We start from the raw sequence: 19,167 nt of genomic DNA on the forward strand, positions 1-19,167 counted from the left end.
CTTCCAAAGAGTTCATTGCTTTTGTAGAGTCTTTTAGCCTCTCTTTCCATTTTATCTACACTTTCTGCTGCCTGAATACGGTCATATAATACACAGGAGGAAATATTCACTGTCAGGGAAGATAGTATGCTAAGTTGATCAATGAGGTCAATGCTGTTCTCTAATTTCAGCCTTAGAATATCTAAAGAAGAAAAAAAAGACACAAAGCATATTATAATGTTGTTTCTAGTAGTAATGGGACAAAAATACTGATTTTTTTGGTAAGTATTAAACATTAAACTAGATTATAAATAATATAAACTTGCAGAATTTACTCTAAAAATGTCAAATACTCTATATCTGGGAAGATGTAGCCAGTTGTACAAACGCTTATTGAGAAGAATTTTGAATTAGTTATAGATACAGTAAACTCACATACGAAGAATGTATGCATGTGTGCTCAGTACAAGCTAATTCAAAAGCTAATTCTACTCTGCTACAATTTAATTAACCTAAGACTAAAGGTGAATAATTTTAAAATTATTCTACCTGAATTATTTAGGAAGAAAACTAAAAACTAGAGGTGAAAAGTTTGAATAAACAGAAATGCTTGCTTTGTTTGGGGAGTGTTGATGTAAGAATTTAAGCAACGAATGTCTATGCAGAGTGTGTGGAGCAAATAAAAAATATCATTTAATAAGTTGTAATACAGAAGCACTTCTTAGCAGACTGTGACAATCTATGACACATAGTTACAACTTTCTGATATTGTTTGATTTAAAGTCTTCTGTGAGTTATCTCTACTCATATCTGTATTAATCTAGATGATCAAGATTTTATTTCAGGTAATTACTCTGGAAGAAAAAGAATTTAATTGCTCTTCAATTTCATAAATCTTTATGAGGAAATCAACTGAGACAAAGGGTAAATATAAAATTGTAAGTTCATAAATCACTTGGCCAATTAAATTTTCGCTGACTTGATCATGAATACTGAGAAGGCTGTGAATGTCATAAATTCCTCTTTACAGAACCCATACATGTCTCTATCATCATCCAAGAGAAGATTAAATTTCTCACAGAGGGCAGCTTCTTGAAGGACATCTCTCATTATAACTTAAAATGTTTTGCTTGATATAGATGTTTGTGGGGGGAGGGGTAAAACTGTGGTTGAATAGTGGCCTCCAGTGGCTACTGAAAATCAACACACCTGCAAAGGATTCTTCAGAAATGCTGGTAGATGGAATCAAAAAGCTATAAAGAGTCAGTGGCCTCCAAATTCGAACAGTATAAAATCTTTGATATTAAATTAAATATACAGTTATACAGATAGCAAGTCTCACTTATATGGTTATTTTAATCTTATTTTAAACTCTGAGACTCATCTCCTATATCTAAAGTTAGGAATGAAAAAAAGTATATAAGAACTTTGTAGTTTATCCCTGATATTTTGATCAAATGTTTCCTTACCCAAATGATACTTTTAGAGAATAAATCACTAATATCTTTATTTAATCAAACAAGGTTGATATCATAAAATACATACAATTATATATAATATAAATAGGCATAATTCCTCCCCACTGGTTTACAATTTAAACACTTAAGTCCCAGTAGTGCTGGAGAGGAGAAAGAGGGGCATTAGCTCTACTGCTGGCAAATTCTGATGTTTTCAATCCCTTCCTCTTACCCATGGTTGCATAGCAACCAGGAATCAGACACAGACTGAATTAGATATCTTGCATCCCTTAGGTTGAGGGTAGGAATGTGGTAGAGGGAATGCATAAGTTCAGACAGCTTTCTTTGATCCTCTTCTGTCCCTTTTAAATGATCATGAGAGGAGGACCTGACCTTGTACAGTGACTTAGGTTTATTTTCTTTTGAGTCTCCACATTGCTTTTGTTTTTCTCACTCTGTAACCTCTTCTGGTTACATTCTGAGTTAGTCAAAGCAGTACTAAGGCCAGTGGAGATAAAATTATAAATGTAGCAGAAATAAACCATTTCATCTTCTGCTTTTAAAGACTTGCTTTTCACCAAGTTACCCCCAAAAAGTGTCCTCTGGTAGAAATCTACCTGTGATTGAAGGACAAGCTGCATTTACACGGAATACATTGCATTATAGTTATTGAGACCAACCACACGAACTGGGTATCCAAATAATCATTACGTTTAACTGTGCAATTTACTAGGAGAAAGATGGATAGATATACTCAGGATTTTAAGATCTTATATGGGACAATGCTTTTCACATTTCTGACATGACAGGTAAATAAAGGTTTTTTTGAATCTGGACTCACCGAGTTCATCTATCTGTTTCAAAAGTTCAACAGCATCAAGTCCCACGGAGAATTTTACAAAAACTTGCACAAAGGGATTCCTTAGAGTATTCTAACAAACAATAATAGGGAGTCAGTTTCAAAGAACATGTTTAATCACTGTCTCTTTAATAACACCACAATGAAATGAGGTATCACTACTGGGCATTCTCAGTCCACCATCTTGTAAAGGGTCCCATACAAATCTTCGAGAAAGAAAGAGAAGGTTTGTGACTGCTAATTCTGAGTTTTTGCTCCTCTATAGACACAATGTCACAATTGTCACCATGTAGAAGTAGCCAGATATAACCATAATTAACCACATAGGGAAGCCATGTTTAACGGAAAACGCTTTTCCCCCATAGCTACTGTATCAATTGTTTTTAACATACGTTATAGAATTTTAACCGTTCACAATTGGACTTTGTTCAGTTGAAACAAACAAAAGAGGCTTTAAAAATGGTGGTGTCTATGTGGAATGTGATATCACAACTGATTTATATTCTAGTCCTGCTACTTCCTAGCTGTGAGGCTTTCAGCAAGCACTCAGCCTTTTCCAGCTTCAGGTTATTTTCCTGTAAAGTAGAATCTAACCAGATTAGTCAAACGTAAATTATTATGGTATTGTTTTATTCTATAATAAGTGCAGCTAGGTGAACACAGAAAAAATAAACTGATCATAAAACTTAAAATTACTCCATACTGATGGCAAAACTGAAAATTTTTTTTAAAAGTGTTTAAAATATAAAGACTCTTATAGCTATCTCCCAAATTAGGAGACATAACTTCTACTGCTGATGTTATCTACTAGGTAATACTTATTGAGTTCTTACTATGTGCTGGGTACTGTCTAATAGAATATACCTTGATTTTCTCACTTAGTTTTCCCTAATACCTAGACATAAGTACTATTACTATCCCAAGTTAATAGATGACAAGGCTAGGACTCAAGAAGCTATATAAATTCCTTAAGAATGTACAATTAATAAGGGCCAAAGGGAAAGTCGAAGAGAGAGACTTCAACTTGATTAAAGAAATGTTTATTCATCTTATGTATGAATTCATGACTTCATTTTTATGTGAGCTAGGCTTAAGTTGTTTTCTTTTTAGAGGATAGTTCAGTACCACTTATTATTCTGTCCTTCTTACCAATATCTCATTTTGTTATCATGGAAGTAAATGATTAAGAATAATATGTATTAATATAGCATATATAATATAATTTGCTAAACATATAGCTCCTAAGGAACCTAAGTGTAGTTGGCAGCATGAAGACAGATGGCTATCACACAACTATATACAATGATAACCCAAGTTCTTTAAAATCTAATTATTTACTAGGAATTTGCTCATTGTAGGAAATCTGAATCAGAGCATTACTAATAAACAAAGCACTATGTTAGTTCCAAGTCAAAGATGATCCATCAAATTATTTCCATTCTCTTACTGTTCCTGTTACAATCAGTCCTGTCTATGATATAGAATATTATTTTCAAATGCTTCCACACAATGTAATCTTCACAAGTCTGTGAAGCAGTTATCAACAGACCCATTTTAGAGTTTCATAAACTGTAAAAAGCATTTTAAGTCATTTGCCTATGATTTCACAATGGCAAAGCCAGGTCATGTACTAAAATCTTGAAATATCAAATTCTATACACATTTTCAGGAATAAATTTTCCTCAATAATTAAGAATAATAACTTATTTTGGTCTAGAACAGAATAAAGATACTCCCATTAGATGGTGATACTTTTATGAACATGGTCACAGAATTTTCTTCTTACCAAATTACTGTACTTTGGAACTATTATGCATAGATCATGTCCCTTGTTAATTCACTTCTTTAGCCAGCAAAACTTTCCTTAATGAAATGGTATGTGTGGGATTTTTATCTGTTCACTGAAAAAAAGGTTTCAGGAGAAAAGAGCAATTTCTCACTGAGGAAATACATGTGTCAATAAGGCATTGTTTATGTAGCCCTTATTATCTGAAACTCACTAAAAAAGGCCACTTGGAATGAACATTTGTGATTATCAGATGTAGGGAGTGGGTAGATGGGGAACTGGATGAAGGTGGTCAAAAGATACAAACTTTGAATTATAAGATACCAGGGATGCAATCTACAACATGATGACTATTAATTAATACTGCTGTACCACACATAGGAATGTTGCTAGAATAGATCCTAAGAGTTTTCATCACAAAGAGAAAATTCTTTTTTCCTTTATTTTTATTGTATGTACATGAGATGATAGGTGGTAACTAAATCTACTATGGTGATCATTTCGTAATGTGTGTGTGTGTGTTCAGTTGCTTCAGTTCAGTTCAGTCGTGCAGTCGTGTCCGACTCTTTGCGACCCCATGAACTGTAGCACGCCAGGCCTCCCTGTCTATCACCAACTGCCGGAGTCTACACAAACCCATGTCCATTGAGTCAGTGATGCCATCCAACCATCTCATCCTCTGTCGTCCCTTACTCTTCCTGCCCTCAATCTTTCCCAGCATCAGGGTCTTTTCAAATGAGTCAGCTCTTCACATCAGGTGGCCAAAGTATTGGAGTTTCAGCTTCAACATCAGTCCTTCCAACGAACACCTAGGACTGATCTTGTTTAGGATGGACTGGTTTGATCTCCTTGCAGTCCAAGGGACTCTCAAGAGTCTTCTCCAATATCACAGTTCAAAAGCATCAATTCTTCAGTGCTCAGCTTTCTTTATAGTCCAACTCTCACATCCATACATGACCACTGGAAAAACCATAGCCTTGTCTAAATGGACCTTTGTTGGCAAAGTAATATCTCTGCTTTTTATTTTATTTTATTTTTTTTTTTGCAAATGATGCAACTGACAAGGGCTTAATTTCCAAAATATACAAATAGTGCATACAACTAATTAACAAAAAACACAAATAACCCAATAGAAAAATGGGCAAAAGATCTAAATAGACATTTTTCCAAAGAAGAAACACAGATGACCAACTGGCACATGAAAAGATGCTCAACATCGCTTTAGAGAAATGTAAATCAAAACCACAATGAGGTACCATCTCACACCAGTCAGAACTACTGTTGCTGTTCAGTTGCTAAGTTGTGTCCGATTCTTTGCGACCCCATGAACTAGAGCGAGCCAAGCTTCTATGTCCATCACTATCTCCCTGAGTTTGCTTAAACTCATGTCCATTGAATCAGTGATGCCATCCAAGCATCTCATTATCTGGCAATATCTCAAGATCTGGTAATATCTCTGCTTTTTAATATGCTGTCTAGGTTGGTCATAACTTTTCTTCCAAGGGGTAAGTAAGTGTCTTTTAATTTCATGGCTGCAATCACCATCTGCAGTGATTTTAGAGCCCTAAAAAAGTTAAGTCTGACACTGTTTCCACTGTTTCCCTATCTATTTCCCATGAAGTGATGGGTCCAGATGCCATGATCTTAGATTTCTGAATGTTGAGCTTTAAGCCAACTTTTTACTCTCCTCTTTCACTTTCATCAAGAGGCTCTTTAGTTCTTCACTTTCTGCCGTAAGGGTGGTGTCATCTGCATATCTGAGGTTATTGATATTTCTCCTGGCAATCTTGATTCCAGCTTGTGTTTCTTCCAGCCCAGCATTTCTCATGATGTACTCTGCATAGAAGTTAATAAGCAGGGTGACAATATACAGCCTTGACGTACTCCTTTTCCTATTTGGAACCAGTCTGTTGTTCCATATCCAGTTCTAACTGTTGCTTTCTGACCTGCATATAGGTTTCTCAAGAGGCAGATCAGGTGGTCTGGTATTCCCATCTTTTTCAGAATTTTCCACAGTTTATTGTGATCCATACAGTCAAAGTCTTTGACATAGGCAATAAAGCAGAAATAGATGTTTTTCCGGAACTCTCTTGCTTTTTTCCATGATCCAGCAGATGTTGGCAATTTGATCTCTGGTTCCTCTGCCTTTTCTAAAACCAGCTCAAACATCTGGAAATTCACGGGTCACGTATTGCTGAAGCCTGGCTTCATTCCAATCCCAAAGAAAGGCAACACCAAAGAATGCTCAGTTGCTTCAGGTGTGTCCACCTCTTTGTGACCCCACTGACTCTAGCCCACCAGGCTCCTCTGTCTGTGAAATTTTCCAGGTAAGAACACTGGAGTGATTTGGCTTTTCCTACTCCAGGGGATCTTCCTGACCCAGAGATTGAACCTGTGTCTCGTTGTCTCCTGCATTGGCAGGTGGGCTCTTTACCATGAGCGCCACCTAGGAAGCCCAATCATTTCTATATATATCTCAAACCATCATGTTCTACACCTTAAACTGATACATTGATTATGTTAATTATTTCTCAGTAAAACTGTGGGGAGAAGGAGAAAACTGACATTTAATCAAGATAATATTGTGTTTAAGATCAGAGAAAAGTAGGATATTTAAAAAATGGACATATTTAAAATCAGAACTACATTTAATAGAAAAGTGTGGGGAAGACATTTGATGAAAAGTTTATTTTAAATTATGGGCTTCCCTGGTAGCTCCTCTGGTGAAGAATCCGCCTGCAATGCGGGAGTTCAGTTCAGTTTAGTCTCTCAGTCATGTTTGACTCTTTGCGACCCCACAGACTGCAGCACACCAGGCCTCAGGCCTCCCTGTCCATCACCAACTCCTGGAGTTTACTCAGACTCATGTCCACTGAGTCGGTGATGCCATCCTCTCAAACTCATGCCCACTGAGTCGGTGATGACATCCAACCATCTCATCCTCTGTCATCCCCTTCTCCTCCTGCCCTCAATCTTTCCCAGCATCAGAGTCTTTTCAAATGAGTCAGCTCTTCACATAAGGTGGCCAAAGTATCGGAGTTTCAGCTTCAGCATCAGTCCTTCCAATGAACATTTAGGACTGATTTTCTTTAGGATGGACTGGTTGGATCTCCTTGCAGTCCAAGGGACTCTCAAGAGTCTTCTCCAACACCACAGTTCAAAAGTATCAATTCTTTGGTGCTCAGCAACGTGGACGGAGAAGGCGATGGTACCCCACTCCAGTAACTCTTGCCTAGAAAACCCCATGGACGGAGGAGCCTGATAAGCTGCAGTCCATGGGGTCACGAAGAGTGGGACACGACTGAGCGACTTCACTTTCACTTCTCACTTTCATGCATTGGAGAAGGAAATGGCAACCCACTCCAATGTTCTTGCCTAAAGAATCCCAGGGACGGGGAGCCTGGTTGGCTGCTGTCTATGGGGTCGCACAGAGTCGGACACGACTGAAGCGACTTAGCAGCAGCAGCAGCAACGCAGAAGACCTGGGTTCAATCCTTAGGTTGAGAAGATCCCCTAAAAAAGGGAACAGCTACCTACTCCAGTATTCTGGCCTAGAGAATTCCATGGACCATCCTAGGGGCTGCAAAGAGTCAGACACAACTGAATGACCTTCACTTCACTTCACTTCACTTATATTAATTGTGCTAAATATCTATTTAGAAATTAGTGTTATATTTCTAATAAAATTTAGGTTGCAATTGTAATTATGAGTAAAATGCAAGTGAAGTGGCTCAGTCGTGTCTGACTCTTTGCAACCCCATGGACTGTACCTACCACACTTCTCTGTCCATGGGATATTCCAGGCAAGACTACTGGAGTGGGTTGCCATTTCCTTCTCCAGTGGATCTTCCCAACCCAGGGATCGAACCCAGGTCTCCCGCATTGTAGGCAGACGCTTTACCATCTGAGCCACCAGGGAAGTCCTTAATTATCACTATTAGTCAAGATGGGTAAAACATCTTTTGGGTATAACTTTTTTTACCAAAATTGTATGACACAAATTCTTTGTTCTATGTTTAACTTTTTGAGCCATGATTATAAACAAGGGCATTTTTGTTGTTGCTGTTGCAAAAATCTTCTAGGCTCCAAGGGCCTCTATCAATTCTTTGACTATCCAATCCATACTATTTTGAAGTTTCTAAGTTGTCACCATTCCTGAAAATGTTCTCTTCTCCCATTGATAATGGGTCTACCTCTGCTGCCTGATGTTTGGGCATACTAAGTCGCTTCAGTCATGTCTGACTCTCTGCAACCTTATGGACTGTAGCCTGCCAGGCTCCTCTGTACATGGGATTCTCCAGGCAAGAACACTGGAGTGGGTTGCCATGCCCTCCTCCAGGGCATCTTCCCGATTTAGTGATTGAACCCACATCTCTTATGGCTCCTGCATTGGCAAGTGGGTTCTTTATCACTAGCCTGATATTTAGCTGCCAATAGCTCTCTTGGTGATTGGAACATTTCCCAACACTACTTGCATCCTCTTCAGAGATTTCTGTATCTTTTATGAGAATTGAGATGATACTTTTCAACTTGTGTGTGTTGTATTTGAGGTGCTTTGTCAAATATTTCAACCAAAGAACTCCCTAAATTTAACATTCTTCTTCAGAATATCAGTACTTTAGGAATTCTGGTTTAGTTAAAATAGCAAAACATAACTTAGAGAAATAAAATAAGCATATTTTAAGTAGATTTTATGGCATTTTAGTTTTGGAAAATAGATTTGTATCACTAAGTGTGTGTCAGAATTAACTTGTAAAATGATTTATCTCTGAATTACATACAGAGAAACTGTGGTATAAGGTGAGGAAGGTTACAAACATGAATGACATATCTGTTATCCTGTCTCACACCTGCTGTCTGGAGGAGAGGCAATTTTAATCTGTTGAATGTGGATTCTACATTACTAACTGCCCATTCTCCTAATGAAGGTGATTCAAATCTCAACGAATTATAATCCATACGAAAGGGAATGACAGAACTGTCTCTCACCTGGAGCATTGGAATCGTCTGGTTTAACAGTTGGAAGGAATTCATGAAAAGCGGTGACTTATCCATCCACTCTTGAGATTTTTCTCTTAATTCTGCCAACTGCCTGAGGGTTACATTAGACTAAAAGACAAAGAAACAGAAATAAATCTGGCCCATTGGTATTTTTCCTGTATTTCTAAAAGGTATCTCAAGGTTGTTTTGTTATATAACTCTAAGAAACAGTTCTAAAAAGTAGAGTTAGTAAAACATTGTCAGAAATTTCCCACATGGTCAAAATTTTTTAAGTGGCAGCTTTTATAGGGTCAAGGTTACAAATAAAAATTCTGGAAAATTTAAGGTTTACTTTATGTCCACTGAAAATGTATAGCTGAAAGGAAAGCACATCTTCTGGAATTCTCACAAGTTACCCACTTTTAGCAATGGTACATTTAACTTTACTACTAGAGAAACATTCTAGTTCAAGGATATAAGAAGACGGATGCTTTCTTGTAATACTGGTGGAAAGGGATGTGTATAGCTTTTTCTGGAAAGCAATCTGATGACAGTCATTAAAATAGAATACAATATTCTTCAGTCCCTCAATCTTGAACATTCACCTCAGTGAAATAAAAATATCCCTGTGTCAAGTCATATACACAAAGTATTTGTTGCCACATTATTTACATGAACAACAACAACAAAAATAAACACTAGAAATAAAAAGAATGCCCAACAACTGAGAATTGACTGAGTATGAAAAAATGTTCAGTCTTCAAAAAGAATGAATAAACTATATCTACTGAATTGGAAGAATTTCCACAAGGTATTGCTGTGTGACTAAAGTAATATGTAGAAAAGCATTATAATGAAGCCTTATTTTAATAATGCAAACAATGACCATTCTGCATATGAATGCATCCAGAATAATAATATATAAAGGATTAGAGGAATGTACATAAATTATCAAAAGCCACATCTTTGAAAGTTAACATTCATTAGTTTACATGAAAGGAAGAGCAGGATCAAGCAAGGAGAAAAAGATGAGAGGCAAGCAAAACAGAAAAAACTACCTTTAGAAAATAAGCATGTAATGACTTCATTTGTGCAAAATTATGGAGAAGTGTGCAGCCAATAAAGCAAATAAGATATTAAAACACAAATAGTAAAAGCAAAGATCATTCCAGAAATGAGTGATGACTTCATGTCTATTTTTATATAGACCAATATTTACATAAACTATAGTTTAATGACCAAGTAATGATAAAGTATCACTTTTTTACCTTCACTCTTATCATTTTGAAAGCATCAAGTTTATAATTCAAATCACTAATGTCAAATTTAAGAATGAGAGAAAAAGGCTATTATGGTTATACTATGTAGTTGATAAGTATAGTTACTGTTAATAATGCTGTCTTTCTCAACATCTATCTTGTATATAATTATAGGATGTTAAATTGCATAACCAAATATGAAGCCTATATGAATTGCTATAATTTAGCAATTGCTTTTGTTCAAACTAGCTATATATGCCCACTATTATTTTTTCTAGTGCCATTATTTGTACACACTTTGAAAGTTAGATGCCAGCTGTAGAAAAATTTCCTGCTTTGGGTGATAAATTGAAAAGTCTGAGGTCATGCTACAACTAACCTCATTCTCAAGTGTCAACATGGTTCATTTCTCTTCAAGGAGCTACTATCCAATCTACATCATTACACATATACAGGGCAGAAGTTGAGAATTGTTAAGAGTTTCAGAAAGCCAAAGGTAAACAGTACGTAGGCTAGAAAAATATCTGAGCCAACTAGAGTAAATTTGGAAGCTGACTACTTTAAAAATCATCTTAAGACAGAAACTTTGAGTATTAATGGTCAAACCTTTTCCATTATCGCCTTTGTGACGGGGGTGTATGGTGCATACAAAATCCTTCCCAACAACATGGGTTTCAAGAAAGCCCAAATCACCAGTCCAGCAGGCATATTAATGATGTCCTTATAAAGGGAAAAGCAAAACGGTGCTGGAAAGAGAAAGCACAATAAAATCATTTAATATATATTTAAAATTTATTTATGGTAAATTGACAAAAATTATTGTTACAACACCCCAAAATACATGTCTTGTATGTCCTTTGCTATCAACAAACACAAGGCATCTGGTATCAAAGTAAGAAAGCGTAGTAACACATCCTTTTTGGGTGTAAGTTTAATCTAACAAGAAAGTGCATAATAAGTGATGGCATTTTGCCAAGAGGAAAGGTTAGAAAGGTTGAAAACCACATTTCAGAATGTCTTCCGACAGATCTTCTTCACTTAATTTTACAAAATATACAAAATTCTGCTATTGCAACAGATACATAAGAGCTGTCCAATAAATGTTTGCTGGATGAATACAAAGATGTATAAATGTGTCAATCCAATTGCTCTACTAAACACCCCATATTGCTTGGAAGAACTCAGCTGATCATATTTCACATCTCAAAGCTTATAGATCAAATAAACAGCTTTGATGTGCCACTGAACATTTGTAGTTCTCCTACAGTCATGAAACTCTTTTATGTGTGAGACAAATTTCTAATTCTAAAAAGTTAAGAAAAAATACTGAGCAGATTTAAGGCATGTTATGGTATCATTCACTGGCAAGGTGTAGTGGTTAAGAAGCTAGACTTGGCGGCAGATTGCCTGGGTTTCAATCCTAGCTTTGTTTTTTCATGTTGGGCACTGTGGCCAGGTTACTCAATTACTTCGTGCCTCATTTCTCTTGCTAAGTTGCAGCTATAGTAACACCTACCTCATAGGGTTGTTGTGAAGAGTGAATGAGTTGATATGCTGAACATGCTTGATGTGTGGCAAGTGCTATATGAATGTTTTCTTTGGGAAAATTAATGCTTCATTTAAAATAAAATGCTAAGATTACAATGCACCATTTTAAAAAACAATTAAAAATGGGGAGAAGACCTATCATTTTTCCAAAAAGGAAATGCAGATGGCCAATAGGCACATGAAATGATGTTCAACATTGCTAATTAGGAGGGAAATGCAAATCAAAACTACAATGAGATATCACCTCACACCTGTAATGATGGCCATCATCAAAAAGAACACAAATAACAAATGATGGCAAGGATGTGGAGAAAAGGGAACCCTGGCACACTATTGGTGGGAATGTAAATTGTTACAGCCACTGTGGAAAACATTATGGAGTTTTTCTCAAGAAACTAAAAATAAAACTACTCTATGACTCAACACTTCTACTTCTGGGTATATACCCAAAATAATCAAAACACTACTTTAAAAAGATACATGCACCCCAATGTTCATAAAGACATTTTCTACGTTTATCAAGATATGGATGCAACTTAAGTGTCCATCAACAGATGAATGGGTAAAGATGTGGTATATATATACACAATGGAATTTTAGTCATAAAAAAGAATGAAATTTTGCCATTTGCAATAACGTGGGTGGACTTGGAGGACATTATGCTAAGTGAAATGTCAGACAAAGACAAATACTGTACGTCATTTATATGTGAAAACCAAAAACCACAACAAAATAGTGAATATAACAAAAAAAAACAGACTCACAGCTATAGAAAACAAAGTAGCGGTTACCAGCGGAGAAAGAGAAGGAAGAAGAGACAAGGTGGTGTAGGGTACAAAGAGGCACAGACTACTATGTATAAAATAAGATACAAGGATTTATTGTACAACAGAAGGTATACAGCCAATAAAAAAAAAGACTAAGATTTAGTAGACAATGTTAGGAGGTGATATTATCGTGCTTATTTCGAAGTATACTCACTGGCATGTAAGGGAATTCCATACTTTGCAGCAATTTGCTCTTTACTTAATTTATGAGTTAGAAAGTCCTTAGTGTGATTGCCTTTCTGCCTCTGAGAAGAGGGCAGCAAGGCAACTAAATATTCAGTGGTAATTCCTTGGGAGCACAGTGCTTGGGAAATGGTACCAAATGATCCTTGGGGAGTGTTTATCCGGTTGTTTCTATACATTGCCTGTGAGATAAAAATACATGATTTATTAACATTATACGAGCTATAAATGCTATTTAAAACAATATGAAAAACCTGATAATGTCTGGAGAATTCTTTCAATTCCACAATTTCTTTAAAATAGTATCCCAAATGCAAATACAGAATGCTAAACTTCTGCAATTCAAGAGGCAAAAACTTTTGCCATAGTAAAAGAGTTTTTCTGTAAGTGACTTTGGACAATGTACTCTATCTGTAGTTGAATGTATTATAACTAATCTCAAAAGTTAAGCCCCACTCCCGTATTCTTGCCTGGAGAATCCCAGGGACAGAGGAGCCTGGTGGGCTACCGTCTATGGGGTCGCACAGAGTCGAATACAACTGAAGCAACTTAGCAGCAGCAGCAGCAAAAGTTAAAATGACAAAAGGAATTTTTCAGCACGAACATTACTGGGCGGCTTTTCTACCTGTGTTAGTGGAAAACTTCTGGGCAGATGCATTTGTTTCAGGGACCTCATTTTGTCTAGCAGCGGTCGCGTGCCAGAAGCCATCTGATTGAGGATCTCTTTTAGCCTTATGAAGAGTTCTATCATCTTTTCTATTGGCTTTTGATTTTCCCTAGGGAAAAATACCTAACAGGAACAAAAAAGAAAAGAAATTATTTTTTTGTGGAGAAACTGGAACCCTCCCACACTGTTGGTGAAAATATCAAAAGGTACAGTCACTTTGTAAAATATTTTGGAAGCTTACTAAATAAACATAAATTTACCATACAATCAACAATTTGATTCCTAGATATTTACCCAACAGAAATTTAAAAAATATGCCCACACAAAGATTTGTATGGGAATGGCTATGGCAGCATTATTTAGAATAGCCAACAAGTGGAAACAATTCAAATGAATGGATAAACAAAACATATATCTGTAAACTGGAAAACTATTTGACAAAAGAAAGAAATTACACACTGACATGTTTCAACATATATGAAACTCAAAACATTATACTAAGTGAAAAAAGCTAGATACAAAACCCACAAATTGTACAATTCAAGTTAAATAAAAGGTCTAAAAATGACAAATCTATGGAGACATAAAATAGATGAGGCGGTGCCTATGCTAGAGGTCAGAATAAGATAACTGTAAATGGACAGAAAGCTTCTTTTTGTGTTGAAAATTGTGTTTGGGATTGTTATAAAATTATATTGTGGTAACAGTTGCACAATTCTATAATTGGCTTAAAAAAACCCATTAAACTATACCTTTAAAGTGAGTGAATTTTATAATATTTAAATTATACCTCAATAAATTTGCCAAAATAAGTGATTTTAAAAGTCAGAAAGGCAAACGTCAATTCCATAATTCTTCGTGTACACTATTATTCAAAAATCACAATTGCTCCTTAAAATCAGAAAAGCTCTGTCAAAAAGCCCACATGGTTTATCAGGCTTAATCATAATCCCAGAATGCATTTCTGTTGCAGGAAAAAAACACTGAAATTATTTTTTTAATGTACATTTTATTCTCTCATTCACTCATTTATTCAATAAACATTAATTGAGTGCCTGTTATGTTCCCAGCACTGGGTGAGGTGATGAGTATCAGTTCAGTTCAGTTCAGTTGTTCAGTCGTGTCCGACTCTTTGTGACCCCATGAATCGCAGCACGCCAGGCCTCCCTGTCCATCACCAACTCCCAGAGTTCACTCAGACTCACGTCCATCGAGTCAGTGATGCCATCCAGTCATCTCATCCTCTGTTGTCCCCTTCTCCTCCTGCCCCCAATCCCTCCCAGCATCAGAGTCTTTTCCAATGAGCCAACTCTTTGCATGAGGTGGCCAAAGTACTGGAGTTTCAGCTTTAGCATCATTCCTTCCAAAGAACACCCAAGACCCATCTCCTTTAGAATGGACTGGTTGGATCTCCTTGCAGTCCAAGGGACTGGTGATGGGTATAGTAGTGCCCAAACTGGCATCATCCTTTCACTCAGGGAGTTTTGTATTAATAGGAAGAACAGATATGAGATAAATCAATGAATAAAAGGCTGGGTAATATGAGGAGGTAGGGAGTTTAGCTGAGAAATCAAAAGGAGTCTTTCCAAGATGACACCACAAAGGAGAGAATGAACAAACCATAGGAGGAATAAGGAGACATAGGTAGTAGAGGGGTAAAGATCTGTGAAGTTCCTTAAGAGGGAAAGCTGCTGACATGTCCAAGGGGGTCAAAGACCACTATTGTGAGCACAAGATTCAGTTGAAGAAATGTTACAAAGACAGAGCTGTCTCTATAACACAGCTATTAACTGCAATCAGATTCATTTTTTTTCTTCCAGTTCTGCCAAAATTCTAGGCAGTCCTACATTGATTTGAAATAAATTGATTAATGATGAGAAATTTTTCATTATTTTTATTTGCAGTTCCTGAAAGAACTGGGAGAAGGCAATGGCACCCCACTCCAGTACTGTTGCCCGGAAAAACCAGGGTGGAGGAGCCTGGTAGGCTGCAGTCCATGGGGTCACACAGAGTCGGACACGACTGAAGTGACTTAGCAGCAGCAGCAGCAGCAGAAAGAACTAGGAATGGTCTTCTGCTTGTAAAATGCACATATTTAATTACTAAACAAGAAATAGTTTGATGTGTGCACTGCAGAAACATTGTAAGATAAACATTAAAATTTTAGATGAAAAACTTAATAATTGCAGTTTTTCTGCATTTTAAGTCATATTCATGCTCAGTCATATCAAACTCTTTGTGATCCCCTAGGCTGTAGCAAACCAGGCTCCTCTGGCCATGGAATTTTCCAGGCAAGAATACTGGAGTGTGTTGTCATTTCCTACTCCAGGGTATCTTCCTGACCCAGGGTTTGAGACTGCATTTTTTGCTTCTCCTGCATTGGCAGGTGGATTCTTTACCACTGCATCACCTGGGAAGCCATACATCATAGTTTACGTAAAATAACTATTGTTTAGTTAATGAGTATTTGCTAAGTTCTTCTATGGGCCAGGCACTGTTTTTGGTATTTGAAACGTTTCAGTGAACAAAGAGGCCCTTATGGAGCTTATAGCCAAATAGAGGCAGACAGAAAATAAACAAAAGTGAATATTAAATAGAATACGTAGTATGCTGGAGGTGCCCTAGAAAACGAACAGAGCGAGGAAAGGAGGTTTGACAGTGCTGTAGATGAGGTTGGTTGCATTTTAAATAGGACTCTCATGGTACCTTATTGAGGTCAATGTTGAATAAAGACACATAGTTCTGGAAATCACAGGAAGGACACCTCCTAGACTGGTTCCACGCAGCAGCCCTGGACCCAGGGAGTAGCCACATAGGAAATGGGATTTGAGAAACAAGGAGAGGATGTGCAGACTCTGGGGCCCCTGCAGGAATCAAGGGTTACTGGGATAAAATGAGGAGCCACGGGGAGGTGCTGAACAGAGGAATGACATAATCTGATTCAAGTTTTAAAAGAATTGCTCTTGCTGCTTAGGGAGTAGTACGGTGGGGTTGGAGTGGTGGAAACAGGTGTGGAGGCAAAGAGATCAGTTAGGAGGTCACTGCCAATGTAAACTAGGATAATGATGACCTGGAATAGGATTATTTACAACTAGTCCTAAAAAGTCATCTCCTTTGCTACAATGTTTCAATAACACAAGCCTGCTGTGTTGCTTCTGATTTTCTTTTACTTTAAAAAGAAAAACATTTTTTTCAGTGTTTTTAATAACATGTAAACAAGTTTAACCTAGTAGAGATTTGAGCGAATATAGGTATTTAATTTTCTTAACGTTTACATTTTTATTTCAGCTTTTTATTCACTAAGTACTTATAAAGCATCTATTTATTGCAAGATAGAGTTACTGATGACTTTACAGCTCTAATAATGACAATTTGTTTTGTTCTACTGGATAAATAATGATAGCTTCTATCTAAATCTAATGAAGGTAAGACAAAAAAAATTTTATAATACAAAAAAAAAATTCCTCAATTCTTTCACTTGAAAAAAAAAAAACTTTGTTCTAATCTTTATTTTTATCCTATCAAATTAATGCTTATTCACTTAAAAAAGTTATTGTAACATTTGTATTTCATTCTCTAGTGTATATTAAATTTAATTCCTGGTCTTGAATATACAAATTGAAAGTTAATAAGGCCATAAGATTAATTTCCTCATCTATTAAACATGCAAATTTGCAATATATGATCTCTAAGGTTCCACTTAGCTCTAAAATTAGGTTCAACTTAGCTCTAGAAGCTTTAATTCCAAAAGCTGCATAAATGGATTGCATTCCTTACAGTATCAGAGAGCATACAGGTATAATCAAATATTTTTATACTAAACAATAAATTTAAAAACATTTCATCCACAGTAACTTGCCTTGTATGTGAAGTTGTAAATGTCTAAGTAGTGCAGAAATGTAAGTCCAATGAGGTAAGATAGACGGGATCTCTCTGGAAGAGGCATGATGCAGAATTCCTTCATTGCATCTTCCAATTTGGGATTGGTCATATTTCCATCACAAGAATGCAACCAGAACACACTAGAAATAATCTGCAAATTGGAAGAAGAAAAATACTTTAGCTGTGAATCCTTTCAAGCCACCTGTCCATTTGGAGTTTTCTTATACTTTTAAACTTCATTTAAAAATAAGACAAAGTAGCCTTAAAAATCAAATAATTTTTTGTTTAAAACACTAATTGCTATCAATAGTCCTATAAGGAGTCCATGTGTGTTCAGTCACTCAGTCATGTCCAACTGTATGTGACCCCATGGACGGTAGCCCGCAGGCTCCTCTCTCAATGGAGTTTTCCAGGCAAGGATACTGGAGTGGATTGCTATTTCTTACTCCAGGGGATCTTCCCAACCCTGGGATCAAACCCAAGTCTCTTATGTCTCCTGCACTGGCAGGGGTATTCTTTACCACTGTGCTATCTGGGAAGCCCATAATGAGTACATGAAAGTGAAAGTGAAGCTTGCTCCAACTCTTTGTGACCCCATGAACTATACAGTCCATGGAATTTTCCAGGCCAGAATACTGGAGTGGGTAGCCATTCCCTTCTCCAGAGGATCTTCCCAACTCAGGGATCAAACCCAGGTCTCCCACATTGCAGGCGGATTCTTTACCAGCTGAGCCACAAGGGAAACCCAAGAATACTGGAGTGGGTAGCCTATCCCTTCTCCAGAGGATCATCCTGACTCAGGAATCAAACCGGGGTCTTTTGCATTGCAGGCAGATTCTTGACTGACTGACATATGAGGGAAGTCCTTAAAGAGTACATAGTTCACTGGAAAGCTTAAGAAATGCCATGGGAAAAGAGACAGAAGAAATCCATAGTGATTCCAAGATTTCTTGCTTAAAGATGGTAAGTAGTGATATCAAGAAAGAAAACTGGTTTGCATTAAGTTTGGGAAAATTACTAGTTTAAGACTCTTGCTGCCTTAAAATTTTATTCTTGCTTTATTTAAATTGCATTTCATTTATATAATCATTTGAAGTTACAATCTTACCCAATAAACTCTGGGACCCAGAGGTGAATGGTGAAGGAAAAAAATCCAGAATCACACAATAGTATGAATCCTGGACAGTAAAGGTTGTTTGGAAAATGATGTGTGACTACGGGAAGTTAAGATGTCATTTCTATTTCTACCGAGGTGAAATAAATAAAAATGCTTATGAAATTCAAGAATATAGAAAATTTTCTCTCTTTCCTTCTTAAAGTAATATGACTGTATGCTCTCTTGTCTATCTGCTTTTACTTACTAAACTGAACCTGTTCTTCAGAAGCCAAAAATGTGATTGCTGAAATTAGATCTTTTAGGATCTTATGAGTGAAAGGTGAAATCAAGGGGTAAAGGTAAAGAAATATTAATTGTTAGAACTAGAGGAAGAAAAGTGAAGGTAAAGCAGTTTTAATTTTTGTCTGGGGGAACCAATTAAAATGACACAACTAAACATAAATATTTCAAAGTCAGCCTTAAAGGATTTTAAAAAACTTTATCCCATATTGGAGAATAACTGGGTTGTGTTTAGAAATGATACACTCTGTCACACGTAAGTCTGAAATGGATGAGGTCTTAAGCTCTGCAGTTCTTTTGGAAAATTTCTATGACACTTCCAGACAATGAACTTGGGAAAGGGA

At 36.6% G+C, this 19,167-nt stretch overlaps 1 protein-coding gene across 1 annotated transcript in view; it reads right to left on the reverse strand.

Annotated features, from left to right (window-relative positions):
• Nucleotides 1-19,167, reverse strand: part of ABCA12 (ATP binding cassette subfamily A member 12) — a 168,665-nt gene that overhangs the window by 67,476 nt on the left and 82,022 nt on the right. Inside the window, exons 13-19 of the mRNA XM_061431073.1 lie at nt 17,405-17,578; nt 13,504-13,668; nt 12,850-13,060; nt 10,927-11,066; nt 9,071-9,190; nt 2,278-2,368; nt 2-181 (exon numbers count right to left, since the gene is read on the reverse strand). Of these exons, the coding sequence (XP_061287057.1) occupies nt 2-181; nt 2,278-2,368; nt 9,071-9,190; nt 10,927-11,066; nt 12,850-13,060; nt 13,504-13,668; nt 17,405-17,578 (1,081 nt within the window). The remainder of the gene's footprint in view (nt 1; nt 182-2,277; nt 2,369-9,070; nt 9,191-10,926; nt 11,067-12,849; nt 13,061-13,503; nt 13,669-17,404; nt 17,579-19,167) is intronic.

This window comes from Bos javanicus, chromosome 2 (genome assembly GCF_032452875.1).
Source record: "Bos javanicus breed banteng chromosome 2, ARS-OSU_banteng_1.0, whole genome shotgun sequence".
In the NCBI taxonomy this organism is placed as follows: Eukaryota; Metazoa; Chordata; class Mammalia; order Artiodactyla; family Bovidae; genus Bos; species Bos javanicus.